General features: G+C 41.2%; 2 protein-coding genes and 1 long non-coding RNA gene across 4 annotated transcripts; 1 reads left to right on the forward strand and 2 right to left on the reverse strand.

Moving 5' to 3' along the window:
• Positions 1 to 2,573: 2,573 nt before the first annotated feature.
• On the reverse strand, positions 2,574 to 7,497 carry LOC105416830 (uncharacterized; the record flags this gene model as incomplete). The annotated part of the gene is made up of 10 exons (XM_029840543.1): positions 7,099 to 7,497; positions 6,960 to 7,002; positions 6,460 to 6,624; positions 6,103 to 6,333; positions 5,841 to 5,940; positions 5,210 to 5,448; positions 4,643 to 4,900; positions 4,144 to 4,410; positions 3,349 to 3,393; positions 2,574 to 2,617 (listed from the first exon to the last, which is right to left on the reverse strand). Coding segments are annotated over exons 2-10 (1,383 nt in total), but the record flags the coding sequence as incomplete, so codon positions are not given.
• A 1,199-nt stretch (positions 7,498 to 8,696) lies between these two features.
• On the reverse strand, positions 8,697 to 9,404 carry LOC115250744 (uncharacterized). The gene is made up of 3 exons (XR_003889322.1): positions 9,190 to 9,404; positions 8,930 to 9,010; positions 8,697 to 8,822 (listed from the first exon to the last, which is right to left on the reverse strand). It is a non-coding gene; the product is annotated as an uncharacterized lncRNA (long non-coding RNA).
• A 126-nt stretch (positions 9,405 to 9,530) lies between these two features.
• On the forward strand, positions 9,531 to 18,672 carry LOC101067324 (protein O-GlcNAcase). Of its 2 annotated transcripts, none has more exons than XM_003966837.2 (17): positions 9,531 to 9,722; positions 11,191 to 11,242; positions 13,319 to 13,416; positions 13,595 to 13,725; positions 13,802 to 13,973; positions 14,060 to 14,158; positions 14,434 to 14,703; positions 15,040 to 15,126; positions 15,225 to 15,679; positions 15,765 to 15,939; positions 16,072 to 16,128; positions 16,251 to 16,336; positions 16,434 to 16,538; positions 16,696 to 16,787; positions 16,856 to 17,033; positions 17,455 to 17,641; positions 17,715 to 18,672. In XM_003966837.2, the coding sequence occupies exons 1-17, from the start codon at positions 9,683 to 9,685 to the stop codon at positions 17,849 to 17,851; spliced, it is 2,421 nt and encodes an 806-aa protein (XP_003966886.2). In that variant the 5' UTR covers positions 9,531 to 9,682; the 3' UTR covers positions 17,852 to 18,672. The 2 variants fall into 2 exon arrangements, with proteins under 2 accessions (XP_003966886.2, XP_029696402.1); XM_029840542.1 differs by having other exon boundaries at positions 17,497 to 17,641.
• The last annotated feature ends 20 nt before the right edge of the window (positions 18,673 to 18,692 follow it).

Consider the following 18,692-nt stretch of genomic DNA (forward strand, 5'->3'; position numbering starts at 1 on the left):
TTGCTGGAGCTGAAAACAGACATGAAATCAGGTGATGAATTGAACTTTTTCCACAAAACTCTTTGAAATTGGGTTGTGTTTTCCATCTGTGTATCAATATAATTCAATTTTATGTGTATAAAAGGCTAGTCAAGTCATTATCCTTATTTATACATGATAAATTTTGAAGAAAATGTTTATAATTGAATAAAAAACTGTATCTGACCTGTGACAGCAGTCAGATTGACCCCTGTGCTGTTGACCCCATTAACCACAGTGAAGAGCGTGAATATGTACTCAGTTCCAGCTCTGAGACCAGAGACTGTGTAATTCACTGGTCCAGGTCCATCAGGTGGAAGAACCTTTATCTGTGTACCATTAAACTGCAGAATAAAACTGTGGTTGTTGACTTTATTCCACTGCAGACTGATGCTGGTCTCATTTTGTCCAGTTAGACTGAAGCTGTCTGTGTTTGCTGGAGCTGAAAACAGACAAGAAATCAGGTGATAAATTGGACTTTTTCCACAAAACTCTTTAAAATTAGGTTTCATTTTCCATCTGTGTATCAATATAATTCACTTTTATGTGTATAAAAGCTGTCTGTATTTGCTTGAGCTGAAAACAGACAAGAAATCAGGTGATGAATTGAACTTTTTCCACAAAACTCTTTGAAATTGGGTTGTGTTTTCCATCTGTGTATCAATATAATTCAATTTTATGTGTATAAAAGCTGTCTGTGTTTGCTGGAGCTGAAAACAGACATGAAATCAGGTGATGAATTGAACTTTTTCCACAAAGCTCTTTAAAATTGGGTTGTGTTTTCCATCTTTTTTTCAATATAATTCAATTTTATGTGTATAAAAGGCTAGTCAAGTCATTATCCTTATTTTTACATGACAAAATTTGAAGAAAATGCTTATAATTGAATAAAAAACTGTATCTGACCTGTGACAGCAGTCAGATTGACCCCTGTGCTGTTGACCCCATTAACCTCAGTGAAGAGCGTGAATATGTACTCAGTTCCAGCTCTGAGACCAGAGACTGTGTAATTCACTGGTCCAGGTCCATCAGGTGGAAGAACGTTTATCACTGAACCATTAAACTGCAGAATAAAACTGTGGTTGTTGACTTTATTCCACTGCAGACTGATGCTGGTCTCATTTTGTCCAGTTAGACTGAAGCTGTCTGTGTTTGCTGGAGCTGAAAACAGACAAGAAATCAGGTGATAAATTGGACTTTTTCCACAAAACTCTTTAAAATTAGGTTTCATTTTCCATCTGTGTATCAATATAATTCACTTTTATGTGTATAAAAGCTGTCTGTATTTGCTTGAGCTGAAAACAGACAAGAAATCAGGTGATGAATTGAACTTTTTCCACAAAACTCTTTGAAATTGGGTTGTGTTTTCCATCTGTGTATCAATATAATTCAATTTTATGTGTATAAAAGCTGTCTGTGTTTGCTGGAGCTGAAAACAGACATGAAATCAGGTGATGAATTGAACTTTTTCCACAAAGCTCTTTAAAATTGGGTTGTGTTTTCCATCTTTTTTTCAATATAATTCAATTTTATGTGTATAAAAGGCTAGTCAAGTCATTATCCTTATTTTTACATGACAAAATTTGAAGAAAATGCTTATAATTGAATAAAAAACTGTATCTGACCTGTGACAGCAGTCAGATTGACCCCTGTGCTGTTGACCCCATTAACCTCAGTGAAGAGCGTGAATATGTACTCAGTTCCAGCTCTGAGACCAGAGACTGTGTAATTCACTGGTCCAGGTCCATCAGGTGGAAGAACGTTTATCACTGAACCATTAAACTGCAGAATAAAACTGTGGTTGTTGACTTTATTCCACTGCAGACTGATGCTGGTCTCATTTTGTCCAGTTAGACTGAAGCTGTCTGTGTTTGCTGGAGCTGAAAACAGACAAGAAATCAGGTGATAAATTGGACTTTTTCCACAAAACTCTTTAAAATTAGGTTTCATTTTCCATCTGTGTATCAATATAATTCACTTTTATGTGTATAAAAGCTGTCTGTATTTGCTTGAGCTGAAAACAGACAAGAAATCAGGTGATGAATTGAACTTTTTCCACAAAACTCTTTGAAATTGGGTTGTGTTTTCCATCTGTGTATCAATATAATTCAATTTTATGTGTATAAAAGCTGTCTGTGTTTGCTGGAGCTGAAAACAGACATGAAATCAGGTGATGAATTGAACTTTTTCCACAAAACTCTTTGAAATTGGGTTGTGTTTTCCATCTGTGTATCAATATAATTCAATTTTATGTGTATAAAAGGCTAGTCAAGTCATTATCCTTATTTATACATGATAAATTTTGAAGAAAATGTTTATAATTGAATAAAAAACTGTATCTGACCTGTGACAGCAGTCAGATTGACCCCTGTGCTGTTGACCCTATTAACCACAGTGAAGATCGTGAATATGTACTCAGTTCCAGCTCTGAGACCAGAGACTGTGTAATTCACTGGTCCAGGTCCATCAGGTGGAAGAACCTTTATCTGTGTACCATTAAACTGCAGAATAAAACTGTGGTTGTTGACTTTATTCCACTGCAGACTGATGCTGGTCTCATTTTGTCCAGTTAGACTGAAGCTGTCTGTGTTTGCTGGAGCTGAAAACAGACATGAAATCAGGTGATAAATTGGACTTTTTCCACAAAACTCTTTAAAATTAGGTTTCATTTTCCATCTGTGTATCAATATAATTTAATTTTATGTGTATAAAAGTTGTCTGTGTTCAGGGGAGCTGAAAACAGACATGAAATCAGGTGATAAACTGGACTTTTTCCACAAAGCTCTTTAAAATTAGGTTTCATTTTCCATCTGTGTATCAATATAATTCGCTTTTATGTGTATAAAAGCTGTCTGTGTTAGCTGGAGCTGAAAACAGACATGAAATCAGGCGATAAATTGGACTTTTTCCACAAAACTCTTTAAAATTAGGTTTCATTTTCCATCTGTGTATCAATAAAATTTAATTTTATTTGTATAAATCTGTCTGTATTTGCTGGAGCTGAAAACAGACATGAAATCAGGTGATAAATTGGACTTTTTCCACAAAACTCTTTAAAATTAGGTTTCATTTTCCATCTGTGTATCAATATAATTCAATTTTATTTGTATAAAAGCTGTCTGTGTTTGCTTGAGCTGAAAACAGACAAGAAATCAGGTGATAAATTGAACTTTTTCCACAAAACTCTTTGAAATTGGTTTTAATTTTCCATCCGTGTATCAATATAATTCAATTTTATGTGTATAAAAGGCTAGTCAAGTCATTATCCTTATTTTTACGTGACAAAATCTGAAGAAAATATTAATAATTGAATAAAAAACTGTATCTGACCTGTGACAGCAGTCAGAGTGACCCCACTGGTTGTGTATAGGGGAGCTGGAAAAGAGAGCAGGCCAAGTAAAAATAGAGTAAAAATATGTCACAGTGTTTGTTGCTGTTATTTTGTTTTTGCCTTTTTTTTTACATGTTTGTGATTGTAATTGTAACAGAAGTAATATGTAATCTAATTTCTGCAATACAGAGCATAATAAAAGACACTTGATTCAAGATAATAGAGTTCTTATATATTCTGAAATGGCTAAATTCAAGTTTATTTTTACATTTTATCTACATCAGAATACAAAATTTCAACATCAGCACAAATAAGATGCTCAAAAGATTCCATTGAATCCAAAAGAAGTCCATTATAACCTAAAAAATCTGTATTTATCCCACCTGTAGTTGTAGTGAAGCTGACTGTTTAAAGGTGGTGAAAACAAAGGATAAAATTATATTGTGTTTGCAACGTCAGGCTGACAGAAAAAGCTTGATTGATGTTGATGGGTAATTTTTACTTTATGTGAATAAAGGATTCCCCCCCCCAAAAAAAAATACCATATAAAAAAATGAAAAAATAAACAGTGAAGTTATGTTTTCTTTATTGGTGTTTAATGATTCTGTCAGTAAAGTTCAGAAAGATGAATTTTTATTTTTTTTTCAATTTAAAAATGGGACAGAAAAATTCATTTGCATTTCAGAAATATGCTTCATTTAGAATATCTGCAACAGACTCAGCCACCTAAACACATTCTATAAATTATGTTCAAAAAAATCAGATACCGAAAGTACCGAAGTTAACCATCCTACCTGTGCTTGCTCTCAAAGTGGCTCCTCTGCTGGTGACCCCGTTAAACACAGTGACGAGCGTGAATGTGTACTCAGTTCCAGCAATGAGACCAGAGACTGTGTAATTCACTGGTCCAGGTCCATCAGGTTGAAGAACGGTTATATGTGCACCATAAAGTGCAGCATAAAAGTACAGATGAAAACTGTGGTTGTTGACTTTATTCCACTGCAGACTGATGCTGGTCTCATTTTGTCCAGTTAGACTGAAGCTGTCTGTGTTCAGGGGAGCTGGAAAGAAAGAAAACACAGTTAACCAGATTACTGTCCCACTACCAAATTAATCATGAAAAATCTTGGATCTTGGATTATTATATCCATACATCCTTTTTTATTTATTTTCTATTCTTATTTCAAGATTTTTCTGCATGCTTTTGCTGCTGTTGCGCTGTTAATTTCCCCGTGTGGGACAAATAAAGGAATCTGAATCTAAAAAAAGTAAACTGGTAAAGAGTTTTCTTACCAGTTACTGCAGTAATGTTTACTCCACTGCTTGTGATATTGTCAAGAACAGAGAAGAGAATGAAGGTGTATTGAGTTCCGGGAGTCAGAGACGAGACCGTGTAGGATATGGGTCCATTTCCATATGGGACCAGGATGGTCATCTTTCTACTGCCAGACTGCAGAATGAAGCTGACGTTAAATTTCACTCGATCCCATTGTAGAGTTAGAGCCGTCTCATTTCTTTGGACTAATTTCAGGTTTGCTGCATTTGGCAGAACTGAAAGATGAAGGACAAAATCGGACAGAAGCTTAATGCAGCGGTGGATTGCTTTAGGGACAGTCTATGTAATGTAATTTACCTGTGACCTATTATATCTGCGTGTTTTTGTGTTTAGTTCCTGTGTAATAAGGATCATTATAACCCTCAGCATGACAAAAGGTAACTTCAAAGTATAATTACTTCTTTCAATTAAACTCCTCACCTCCTGACTGGGCGGGTAGCTTGGATTATTTTACACCATTGCCTATGTGCCACGTCTGACGAGTGTAGTGTGTGAGCAGAAATACACAATAGACGGTACATTACTTGTTTTGTAACAGATGAAAGGAAAACTGAGCGAGCAGTTATCGTCAGACCACAGGCCTGAGTTATTGAACGCCGTTGTCACACACTCCTCGTCACCAGAGTCTGGCTGTCCAGGGGCCCAGTAGCGAAACTTTGAGGGGCTGCCGTCTGACCACTGTTTGTCCCGGTGCAGCCCGATCCACACAATGTCAGCACCCGCCAGGGATGTAATGACTGCATTTTCTGTATGATTCCGTATGCTTTGAAAAAAATATTGGGTCTTAGTAAGAGGAAAACAAGCATACCCACTGCTTATTAATATTTACCTACAACCCAGTTCAATCTAATTTTCGCTAAAAAGGAACGACTCTCTAAATCCTTCTTTCACTTTTGTTCTTTTCCCTCTGAAATGTAGTTGCCATCTGTCCTTGAAAAAAACTGTAAAGTTCCTGCCCCTATTCTCTTGTAGGTTAAACCTCCAAACCCTCTTGGTGTTAAATAACATTGTTATCATGGTCTCATGAGACACACACATACAAAAAAGCTTGTTTTCACAATGATTACAATCATACAATGGTGATTATCAGGAAGGACAAAAAATACTTTTATAACCTTTTAAGTCATAAAAAAAATGTACAAGTGTGTGTTGTACCTTGCCAGGTCATCATAGTTCTCCCTGCAGTATGTCTGAGCATCATACCAACTAAGGTATTGATATATTTTGATGAAGGACGGGGTTACATTATGTAAACCTGAAAAGATATTGATGATTTGTTAACTGGAATGTCAGACTAGATTTTTTGGTGGTTCCAGGACTAGTGAAAGAGTAGAGAAGCATCTAAACATAAATACTTTTTGATCACTACCTAAACCTTCTAATTCGCGATCCATTTTCAGACTGTAACAGAACTCACCGCGGTAACAGATAAAACGGTAGCGGACAGTGCAGTTGACATCTCCCCAAGTGCCAAAGTTTGGACTTCCGCCAAACAGCGCCACGCAATACTCCTGGCCATTAAAATTGTCGGGCTCTGAAATATTCCAGTTTCTGAAGTTTGCTTCTCCAGCGCCATAGAAGTTGCTGTTCTCCAGGGACCAACTCCAGCTGTTTATCAACTCGTCGTGTAGACCTATCCAAGCTTTGCCTGTTCAAAGAGGATTCGTTAAAGTGCTTTAATCCAAACTGAAACACGTCTTCAGGTTGGACTGTAAGTGGCTGTGTGGAAGCGTGCATGCTCGACATATATCAATGAAGGAATTTAAAAACTCACCATTATGCGCTGTGGTGTTGAGAACGGCACCGACGTCGGCTGTGTTTTCTATTGTTGCCAGGTCGGTGAAGTTGTTTCTACAGAACGTCTGGGCTTCGGTCCAGATCAGCTCAGTGCTGACAAAAAGGTACTGTCGAGTCTGAGCGGCAGCGCTCACCAGTGTTCCTACAAAATAAAAAAGGAAAGATTATTAATGCAGAGGGAGTGATGACTGTTTGGTCATTATTCCGCTTTACTTCCCTGCAGGTGTTCACTGAACCTGAATAGCCGTCTCATTTAACTGTCAAATACATGAACAATCTCAACCCTATCAAGTTTCAGTCTGTCTCACAACCTATTCTAAAGAACATAAAGGAATATAAATAGACACGGTCACAATTTATGAATTAAACTGTTACGACAGAGCTGTCTTCGACGACTTAACAAATATAACATAAGCAGTGGAGATTACAGGTGGTGTGGAAAGACATATAAAGAGACTATTTAAAAATGGCACCAACCAGCGAGGACAAAGGTGACCAGTCCATAATCCATGAGTCAAATCTTTGAAAATAAAAATGAAAATACACATTTCTTTCTGAATACTTAAACTTTTATCATTGAATGTACATAGATATTACACAAAATGTTATTACTCACCCTCTCAGTGTTTCCTCAGTAAGAAATAAAGACCACCGCTGACCAGTACTGATCCCTCAGTACATGGTATTAATGCTGTTTGTCCTCTTCAAGTCACTTTCAATTGACTTTGAAATCTCTGGTAAGAAAAACAAGTTGTTGTGCAGGAATCAGGAAGGGTAAGCTTGACTTGTCACCTTAGTGGCTTCAATTCCCACTCTGAATGAAAAGAATGCAGGTGAAGTTAAACCCAACCTGTTTAACATGCTACCTGTTTTACCTTGGAAAAGACACCAGAAGCATCTCTTACCCGATCTCTAACATTACATTTCTCGAATTTTCAACTCAGTTAATTTAACATGTTTACTGTCTTGTAGATTTTTTTTACTATAGAAAACTACGGAACAACATTCTTTTCTTACCTCACAGAGTAGCACTGTAATTATACAGCTCTTCCCGTCTCTAAGAAGTGCTCAGGTTTAAGGAAGCAGATGTTAAAGCGTCTATGGGATTTTCCCTTTGCTGTTAGTTTTTTGACACTATGTAACTTACACTGCCCTGTTCCTTATCTTTGCAGCTTATTTGGATTATGTGATTCTATTAATAATAAATCAACCATTACTTCAACAATAATGAAACTGTATTCACAGTTCACGGATGGTTTACAGAAGATAGAGTCGCAGTAGTCTGAAGGTTACCATGGAAAGTCGGAGCTACGGTCTGAGTTAGCTGATATAATGTATATTAGGATTCAAATTTACGAAAAGGTTAATATACAATAAGTTGTTTATTTCTTTTTTTAATTATAGGCTGTCGTGTACAGTATAGGCATGAGGGGGTTTTCATTCTAATTAGAGGTCAGGTTATGATATTTAATGATAACTTCTAACAGCCTTTCACAAAATGACACACTCTATGACAAATTTAAATCAATCTAAAAGCTGAATTGCCTCATTCATTGGTGCTGTTGATTTTCTGTCCCTTGTGGTTAGAAGTGCAACATGACCACAAAGGGGACACAAACTTGTCATTCTACCCATGTACTCATCCAGTTGTTGTAGACCAGACAAAAATACCTAATGTATTCTCACAAACAGCACACCATATCAATAATTATATCAAAAAAATCAAACAACACATCCAAGACATGTGAACACCTGCAGCGACATAGTATTTAAGTACACCCAGAGATATAAGTACAGTCAAAACCCAGTCACACCACTTCATCCTGTAAGTTACTTCCTTAGTTACCTAACACCCATACCTTGGTGCTGAACATACCTTTTCCCCATGCACTAAAACCTTGTTGTCTTTCAGGTTTTACAGAGGAGAAATAGTGTAGTTCAAGGAGAGTATAGAACTTTTCTTATTTGAGCAACAACATACAGAGCGGATTTCTAAATATATATGTACATTTTAGTTTCACCAACACATTTTACTTAACAGTCCGGTTCAACTGCATATAAAACTTAATAAGATTAATTTTAAATGGTCTTGTAACTGGAGGGTTTCCGGTTGGAATCCCAACCCAACAAGTAAAGTGCTGCCCACTGCTCCTGTGCCTGGCTCTTGTGTGTTTACACACACAAGTAAAGAAACAAGCTGGAGCAGCAGCAAAAGCCAACAAGCAGAGTTAGGTTCAGCTGAAAACTCAGCAGGCCCGTCTAAAAAGAGGAAACACCACGATGGTCATGCTGGAGGATGTTACTGGCAGCAGAATGTTCTCCACAGCATCTCCAGACTCACTGTGAACAGGGCATCAGTGATGATTTTGCCATTTCTGATGTTTATGGCCCACAACCTTGTGAAGAGTGTTTTTGAAAATTGAAAGGTGTGAGAGGTTCGCACGCACCTGCTACCTTGACTTGGCGGCGCCAGTAGAACAGCATGGAATCGGAGGCAGATGCTCCCTTCACGGTTAGCGGAAAAATCGCTTTTGTGAAACACAACAAAAGTAAATGCTTTAGATATAAGTAAACTAGTAGCGTTAAAGTGTAAGTTAAGACATTTATCTAAGTTTATTGACCATATATTTTGATTTGTGACAACGATATCAACATATAGCTACTATATTCTATTTTTGTCCTAAAATAAGCGGAAGAATGCTCTTACAAAGTTAGCTGAGCCACGTCGTAAGTATTTCTTCTAAATAATAAAACACGAAAGCGCAACTAATGACGTTAGCTGCCTTCAGCTTTAGGTCTCGTTAACAAAATTGGGGAAAAGGTAACTACTGTTTAAACTCAAAACCACATTCGCTTGCCACGTTAAATATAATGTAAGATAATTAACAGAATTCCACTTAAGATACCAAACAGTACGTGCTTTTGAAAACGCAATGCATATTTTCTAAGAGCGTATTTAGCTTCTTTGGTTTAAGGAGGGCTGGGGGTACAGCGCTTTCGCTGGGCACGTGAATGCACCACGAGAATTCAGTGATGTGCAGAGGGAAGCGAAGAGGGGGTGGCGGTGGTGGAGGCAGATCGAGGAAAGCATGAAGACTCTCGCAGCCATCTGAACCAGGAGCCGGGGAGAGCATCTTATTTCCCCTCGCCTGTGCGGGGAGCGACTGGAGCCGGAGGGAGGCAGCGGTGCCGCGGCGGGGATGGAAGAGAAGAAGCGGTTTCTTTGTGGGGTGGTGGAAGGTAAGCTCGGCCGTCTGCGATACTGGATCACGTAGATAATAATTTTATTATTATTTGCTTCTGGAGGAGGATGTTGGATACTCCAGTAATTGACCTATATATTGCAGTGCGCCATTTTCGTAGGTGTGGGGGCACGGGGGAGTGGTAGGGTGTATTTGAACTTGAGGTTGCAAAGATAAAAGGAGGTGAAGATGCTAATCAGTCATGCTTGAAATGGAGATGTGAAGATTCTGACAGTAATGTCTGCTTCAAAAGCTGAAGCCCAAGGATGTGGAAAAAATAGGGCAGTGACTGACACTGAAGATAATGAGAGAGCCAATAAAGGTGAATGTGAGGATGGCAGGCCTACGTGTGCACAGAGAAGCTGTGGCAGTGTTTTTCTAATTAATGACAGTAGTAATGATGGAAAATGCTGTTGCACTTTTGCATTATTAATGACGAAAACAAGATCATAACAGTGAGGACAGTTGTTAGGCTGCCACCAAGAGCACCTGTGATGCTGGGTTAAAGGTGATAAACGCCGGCTTACGGCCGCTGTTCACGACAATGACATAGAAGGATCCAGAATTGATGATGACAAGGCATACACACGTCTTTCAGGGAAAACATCGTAATCATACTCGTGTAAACAGATGCACAAATGATTTTGCCGATGGTGATGGACGCGCTCTGACTTCTGATCTGTGTTTACAGCCCCTTTGAATTATGATATCTCATGATGAGAGACCAGATGTTGTACAAACATACACACACCATGTTACTAATTACAGGCGTTACCTCGGCCCCATGTAGTGGCATCCAGAGGTAGTAATTGGCTATTGCCTAGCAGGTGTGTGTGTGTGTGTGTGTGTGTGTGTGAGGGCGGGGAAGGGGCTGCCTGACACACATCCTCACAGATGCATACATCAACAGACAGTAGATGAACATTAGCCTCCCTGCTGGGCATGTTGGCGAAAGCGGTTTAGCCGATCTGATGTACTTAATGTACACACACACACATTGCATGCATCCAGCCACATTGCAGCGATACTACTGTATTAAAAAACAGGACGCAGGACACTGACAATGCTCTCATTTCTAAAAATAGAAAATGTGATGGAGGGGGTAGCTGGAGATGAATAATGCCTCTGCCTTACGCAGAGGAAATGTGACCATGTCTCTGGCAGAAGAGCTCCTGTCTCTGTTCAGAACCGTGACTACGTCCGCCAACAGTGTCGAACAGTGGTGGTGGCGGTGTATAAAAACGCCCCAACGACACGAAATGCTGAGGATTACCTGTGACATCGGATCAAAGTCACTGTGATTCTGTGAATTTATATCATCTTTAGAAGGCATAGATGTCAGTTTGTAGATGAATACTGCATTTGTAGTTGTCAAATAGCCAATTTGACCTTGCAGGATCAGCTTTTAGGGCCAATCAAAGGCCTCTCATGTGTACACTCATTCATTTTTCCCTTTTCTCCTCCAGGTTTCTATGGGAGGCCTTGGTCTATGGATCAGAGGAAGGTTCTCTTCCAATGGTAAGCAGGTCTCCCCTCTCTTGCGTATTCACTGTGTCATGCTTAACTAGGGGAATGTTGTACCACGACTTTTTGCCTCATCAGTATTGTGACGCTTCCGGCCTGACGCCTGTGGGCTGAACCCAGCTGCTCGCCTCCATTTCAGTGGGAGAAATGAGTGACGCAGGATGACTCTACGGTAAAGGGCAGACTCGTGCGCCCTGCTGAGGTGGAGCCATGTGTGACAGGAAGGGGAGCGAGTGGGCAGCCATCGCATGGCTGTCGTGCTTTAAGTGGACGGGGAGAGAAAGAGAATTAAAGATTAAAATGGCTCTATAGTTCATTGAGATCAATAATGGCAGGAGATTAAAGGGATATTATCATAACTAAGGCAATTAAATGAAGCATTTGACGTTGCTAAATTATAATAAGGCTGAAAAAAATGTAAACTGATCACGTGTTATAGTCAGCTCATTTTCTTGCCAATATTTGCTCTATTAATCTTGATTATTTTATTGCCTCTTGAACACATTCAAATTTCGGGAGAGTGAAAGAGTCTTTTAGTAAGAATAATGTCTTATCTCATTCACGGAGTTTATTTCCTTGTCCCTGTGACATTTCCAATTGGACAAATCAATCACTCACACATAGATAAATCGCACCTTTCCTGCCAGTACATGCGGTTGATAACCAGTCGGCAATACATACTTTAGGTGGACCTACTGATAAGAGTGCTGATACACATCTGGCTACAGAAGGAATATATGGATGTGAACAGACTTAATTAGGCAGCATATGACATCAGATGATATGTACATTAAGTTTAAGATCACCCCCACACATGGCTGGTGACAGCTGCTTCCTACAGTAGCAGCCAGAGATAATCCGCGCCTATTTTATCCAGTGTTTGTGTCTCCACTGGCGGCGTCCCATTGCGTGCTGGGTCATCACACAAAAGGCTCGGCACTCTGCTGAGAATACAGAGGCGTCTAAGGGGAAACTTGGCTTGTTTGTAGAGATTTAGAGCACCCTGACACTCTAGCTGTTCTGTAAGTACCTGTGATAAAGAGGGATTCTTGAGTCATCAAAATAAAAAGCCCCCTTTTCCTCAGCTTTTGTTACATGAACACTGATTGTTTGGGACTCAAAGCAACCGACTCTAGATAAGAACGTCATAAAGGGCCACAGAGAACCATGACACAGTTTTACAGAGCAACAGATAATAGCAACAGCAAATGTCCCAGGGGAACTTTTGTTCCCTCTGCTCTCTGCCTAGATGTTACATATACGACAGTTTTTATCCTAGAACCATCAAACTCTCTCTCTCTTTCTCTCTGTACATTATAATTCATGTATGTGAGCATCAGTTTAGCTTATTAAGACTTGAAGATGAATATTATTTCCAAAAACCTGTGCCGAACCTGCGTGTGTGGGCTCAGGATTTATAAATATCCATCCGACGTTTTCAGACTCGGAGGGTGGCACGCAGGCAAAATTCATACGCTAAATGTTGTGCTGCTCTGGCAGAGTGAAGCTGAGTGTGTGTGTGTGAGGGTGCGCGTGTGTGCATTTTAAGTGAGGTAGGTAGCAGCCTGGTGGAGGCGACTTTTAGACCATCTGTCCAGGAAATGAAAGAGGGATAACAACACCCGCCCACAAATGAGAAGGAAGATGTGAACTGGTTTGTGTTCAGAGAGGTGTTGCGTGTGTGTGTGTGTGTGTGTGTGTGTCAGAGTGATTGTTTCACTCCTAGTCCCGTCCTCTCTTTATGTGGGTACTTGAAGGCCATTTCCTGTAACTGAAGCAGTCACAGAGCTTCTCGATCAATACAGTTGTGTCTATTTTCTCTTGTTCTTTTCTATTTATTTTTCGCTATTTCTGTTTGAGATATAAATATGACAGCAACAGTTGCTATACCTATAAAAACTATATCTGAGCATAACATCATGAGTAGCTGCACAATATTTATCCTTTAGAATGCTGTGTTGACCTTTTAGCTGTTAAATCTTTCTGTACGATAGATTTATTGAAGAAATAATTGCAGTAACATAACAACAGTACTGATAAAGGCCCTCTGTCTGTTTTTCTATATATCAGGATGCAGAATTGGGGCTTGAACACATACCTGTACGGCCCAAAAGATGACCTGAAACACAGACTTTTGTGGAGAGAAGCCTATTCTCCAGATGAGGAGGGTAAGAACATTGGAATTAAACATTTAGCTCTCAGTACTTCTGGGGACACAAAGATCGTCAGCACCAATATGAACGTGGACAGTTAGCCAGCTCAAGCATGAAACATACAGGAAGACAGACGTACCACATGTTGATGATCAAGAGTCCCGCAGTTAAAAAAGTGTTCTCTTTTTCTCAGGTCAGCTACGTACGCTCATTGCCGAGGCCCAGTCCCGAGGCCTGAGGTTCGTTTACGCTCTGTCACCGGGTCAGGACATCGTCTTCTCGTCCTCCTCTGACGTGACCCTGCTCAAACGCAAGTTGAGACAGGTACAGGCCCACCGGGGTGGCGGGAACCTGATGTTCTCCCTTTCTCACCCTCAAATACATGACACCCTCTCTGCAGGTGTCAGACCTGGGTTGCCAGGCATTCGCCATCCTGTTCGATGACATCGATCACTCCTTGTGCCAGGCCGACAGCGAGGCCTTCTCTTCATTCGCCCACGCTCAGGTCTTTGTAACCAACGAGGTCTATCGGTTCTTGGGTGAACCACCTGTCTTCCTATTCTGCCCCACAGGTAAGAATTTGCAGGAGTCAAGCTGCACAGTTTTTATCAGCTTTACATGTAAATTTACTGTAGTTCTCACTTCTTTTTTCCTTCAGAATATTGTGATTCACTGTGTTCTCCCAGTGTTTCAAAGTCTCCATATCTGCAGACAGTAGGAGAAGACCTGCTGCCCAGTATAACAGTGGTGTGGACAGGTGAGATACTTGACCACATTGTTGCCTGTGTTCTTTGTTCCTGTTGCTTGTCGGACACTTTTTTGGTACAAAGATCTTAAATATTCATAATGAATTGTGGTTAAACCTCAAATACACTGAGATGGTTACTTCTTAAACAAGAAATGCTTGTAGAGGGAGGGTTTAGAATCAAACTCTTACTCCCAATTATGTGCCACTTATTGATTTTTTCAGTATTCTGTCTCCTCTCTTCCAACTCTCCAATGTCATTCTTTTGGTCCCGCTGCTCCCTGCAGGCAGTAAGGTCATTTCCAGGAAACTGTCTTTAGACAATCTGGCCGAGGTGGAGTCCGTCCTCCAACGCCCCCCGCTCATCTGGGACAACCTGCATGCCAACGACTACGATTCCAGACGCCTCTTCCTGGGGCCCTTCAAGGGCCGAGAACCTCAGCTCAGGGGCCACCTAAGCGGCCTGCTCCTCAACCCCAACTGCGAATTTGAAGCCAATTACATCCCTTTACATTCACTGGGAAGCTGGTTCAGAACTGGTAACGATGAGAACAAAGGTGAGGGAAAAGGAAGTCGAGTTAATAAATGAATGTTCTTTCTTTCTAAAACACTGTACAGTTGATTTCTAATGAAAAATGTTTTTGGTGATATTTATTACATTACGGCTAGTGAGTAAAAAGCAATGGTAATAACAGATAAAACACCAGATCAAGGAGAAGGAGTAGAATAGTGAAAAGAGAGGGGTAGGTGATTTTGTGGAGCAGCAATGGGCTTGAAAGCTGGGAATGAGAGGGGTGGATTCGAGCCCTTTAATGCATAGACCAAGTGGTTGATAAGAGCTGGAATATGAGCTGTATAACCACATGTAACAGCACATCTTTTGTGTGTTGTAGATGACATGTGCGAGTATTGTCCTGAAAGAGCTCTGTCTGCTGCGTTACGCGACTGGATGGAGGAACTCAACCAACCGCTACAAGCAGGTAATTTTAGATTCTTGATATTGGACAGTGACTGTAAAATGGATTGTAGAAGCATTTTCAATACGACCGGCTTCTAAATGCGTTTGTTTCTGCTCCAGGTCGTCAGAGTGCTCAAACAGAGCAGCGTTCCTCTGCTCCTCCATCTCGCTGCAAAACGGCCGACAGGGTTGAGTGCCCTTCTGCCTTGAGAGGAACATCTGCCACGGCCAGGCTCCCCGTTTTCCCCCTGAACTCCAGCTCGCCTCCCTCCTCACCCAAGGAGGAGAGACCAGGACAAGAAGGGGAGAAGAAGCGGTTAAACCAGTCTGGTCAGTGCCATCAACCCCCTCCAGGATCCAGGTCTGGAGGTGGAAGTAGGGACCAGAAGGGCCAAGGTCGAGGGCTCTGCAGTGGGAAGGGCCTTCTGAGTGAATCCCAGGTGCGGCTGTTGGTTGGTCTTCATTATCTTCCCCACGAGCATGGCCCATCTGCCCAGAAATTACTGCAAGACCTGACCTGGCTGAAAAGTAACTGCCATTTGGTTAGCACCAACAACAAGAAGTCGCCACCTCAGGTCTCTACACATCTCCTGTTCAATCCTCGTGGCTGAGCGTTCCAGGATTAAATTTTCACGCTGTGTTTCTTTGAAAATGTCTCAGGTTGAGGAGTGGCGTGGTCGGGCTTCCAGGTTCCAGTCCTTGTGTGAGGACATAGCACAACTCCACTGTAGCGTGGTGGGTGGGGCCAACAGGGCAGTGCTTTATGACCTTTACCCTTATGTTTGGGACCTGAGGAACATGGCTCTGGTGGCCAAGGCTTTCGTATGCTGGTTGGGTGAGTAACAACACAGATAGAGATGGTAGGATGGTGTAGTGTACAACAGCTTTGGGCCAATATAAACAGAACAAGTGTACTCTCTGTCTTATACCACATCACTGACATTCTCAACTTACCTGTCTCCTTCAGATGGACGAATGTTGAGTGACAGCTCCACCCTGGGCAGCTGGAAGACCTGCCTCCATTGTGAGTAAAGCCGCCCTCTGAACTCTCTGCCCCTTATCTGTGCTTTAAAATATATATAACATTGAAGTCATTTAGTGGCATTTCATTCGTCACCGGACTGATATTTGGTCCTTGTCTGTTAGGGTGTGGGAAGTCCACAGGGGTTGACGTGTTGGGGATGGAGTCAGAACCGTGGGTGTTCAAAGGGGGTGTGTCTGGGGAGGTGCAGGTGTGCATTTTGTGACTATCGTCTACTTCTTACATATTCTTACACTCACGTTAACACGCACCCATGATCAGTTTTTGTGTGTGTGTGTGGTCCGTAGATGCTCCTCCCGATAGGCAACAGCAGTGAACTCTTCACCCATCCGCCTCCTCTTTTCCCTACCTCTCGTCTGTACAACATCAGGCCCTACCACGGGAAAGACAAGGTGAGAGGCACCAGTGGACACGCAACGCAAGGAAAATTCCGGCATAATTCTAAAATGAACAATCAGGATTGAGCATTTTGGACAGATTAGACTGACAAAAGAATTTAGTGGGTTGAGGAAAGGCGCGTTGTGATGGGGCATTGTTTTGTGTGTGGAGGTGGAGTTGTATCGGATGGTACGGCAGTTCCATCTGAGGACTCAGGGTGGTCACGAGACCAGCACGTCTCACCCTGACATCATAGGAGACAGGTGGGTGGTAAGTCAATACCAATTTAAAAAAACACAACCTTGATGGATTTTTATTCTCCTGTCTTTAGATGTCTCGGCCCGTGTCTGGCGTTATGTCCCGAGTACGGCTTCATTCTGGAGGACGAGCTGGGCGTGTGTGGCTGTGTGTTGGGCGTCTTGGACGTCCGCTCCTTTGCCAAGCGATGCCAGGCCAGCTGGATACCTGCCATGAGAGATAAATATCCTCTGAAATCTGGGAACACGCAGGTGAGAATGTCCTGCATTTGCAAGCAGGGTTAATGGATGGAGCTGTCATTTCAAAGACTCTGGTAAAAACAATCACACCCAAACACAGCAAATACCAGAAAAGGTTGACATGAGAATTCTGACCTTTTCCACCCCAAAGGTTCCTAGAATGTGTCTGATTTGAATTTGGCATTTGAGGACAAACCTGTCGCGTAATTGGCATGGAAAATCTGCCATGTACATGATCGATGTAGCTCGGTAGCACAAAAACGTTGCATTATTTAATCCCTTATTTATTTATTTTTATCACCTTACTATTATTTTACGTGCAGAAAATTCACCCATTCAACGACTGTTTTACTACGAGCAGCAGCTGTTTGGAACTGTGCCAACATTAAAGCTAAAAAATGTCTGCCAAATTATGCTGTATCTCATATTTCAGAGTAATATCTCAACAACTTCTTTTTCGGACTTGATCCAACTGATGGAGGAAGACCAAGGGGAGTACCCGGACTCTTTGCTGTATCACTTCCCCTCCCAGTTGCGCCTGGATGCCCTGCCAGAGCTGGTCGACATCAGCGTCAGTCGCACCCTCCTCGCCACGCTCCTCACTGCACTTAAGGCCAATGGTGAGTAGATAATGGCTTATTATAGCTGAGGAATGTTAAAAAGAATGTTAATGGCATTTACTTTCTAATACAGGTTCTCAGGGTGTGTTCTGTGAGGTGCAGCCTACGGATCGTCAGCGGTTGGAGTTCTTGACAAAGCTGGGCTTCCTGGAGATTCTAAGAGGAGAAGCGAGGAGTAGAGAGGGAGTGGTGCTGGGGAGGCTGCTATGATCACACACGCTCACCAACAGTAACTGACAGACAAAACAGTTTAAAAAAAAAAAAAAGGAACGGGTTTAAGCTTTGCAAAAAAAAAAAAGATGCTCTTTTTCTGCCAGGGGAGACAAATCCTGCATTCCTGTGTGGCAGTAATGGGATAAAGCCAACAGTTTTTGAAGGATTCACGAAATATGGAATAAGCCAAGACACCGTGCAAAGCTACCACACTAATCTTTTTTTAGAATATGCCCCCAGCCGCACAGTACAAGATTTATTCCATTCACAAGGACATCAATGACAGCAATTTTCAAAGAGTTTTAGAAGGAGATGGAAGCCAAATTCTAATGTCCTAATAATTGACTCTGGAAATAATTAGCCAGAGGAAGATTGTGTCCACATTTAGAGCCAGCCTGCTCCTCTCAAGCCTCTTCATGGCAGAAAGGAAAGTCACATTGGATTAAAAGCAAAAAGGAAAGGCATAAAATATATAAAACACAATTTTGGGACTTTGCATAATTAAAAACTGGGGAAAATCTGCAAACAACCCAACAGCGTGTCCGGTTTGGAGATTCTGGAAGACAGAATTTGACAATTTTCTTCTGAAGAGAAAAAGTAAAAAATTATGTCTCTTATTGGTTGAAAAGCCAGAGCAGACACCGTCTCTGTTTACACTTGTTTAGATTAGCTGAATGTAACATGCATGAGAACATAGTGTCCTCACACCGAACGATCACATGTAAACTGACACACACACACACACACACACTCTTTTCAATGGAATGCTCTTACATTTTAATGATTGCTTTCTATTACCAGCGTGCTTTTATTTAAAATAAAAAAGAAGAGAAAATGT

Source organism: Takifugu rubripes, chromosome 8 (genome assembly GCF_901000725.2).
Source record: "Takifugu rubripes chromosome 8, fTakRub1.2, whole genome shotgun sequence".
Lineage (NCBI taxonomy): Eukaryota > Metazoa > Chordata > Actinopteri > Tetraodontiformes > Tetraodontidae > Takifugu > Takifugu rubripes.

What these genes read in the sequence shown, in the direction of transcription:
- LOC101067324 (XM_003966837.2), top strand. Translation starts at nt 9,683, where the DNA reads ATGGAAGAGAAGAAGCGGTTTCTTTGTGGGGTGGTGGAAG. An exon ending in TCTTTGTGGGGTGGTGGAAG is followed by an intron (nt 9,723 to 11,190) that starts GTAAGCTCGGCC and finishes TTTCTCCTCCAG; the next exon opens with GTTTCTATGGGAGGCCTTGG. An exon ending in CTGGAAGACCTGCCTCCATT is followed by an intron (nt 16,129 to 16,250) that starts GTGAGTAAAGCC and finishes CTTGTCTGTTAG; the next exon opens with GGTGTGGGAAGTCCACAGGG.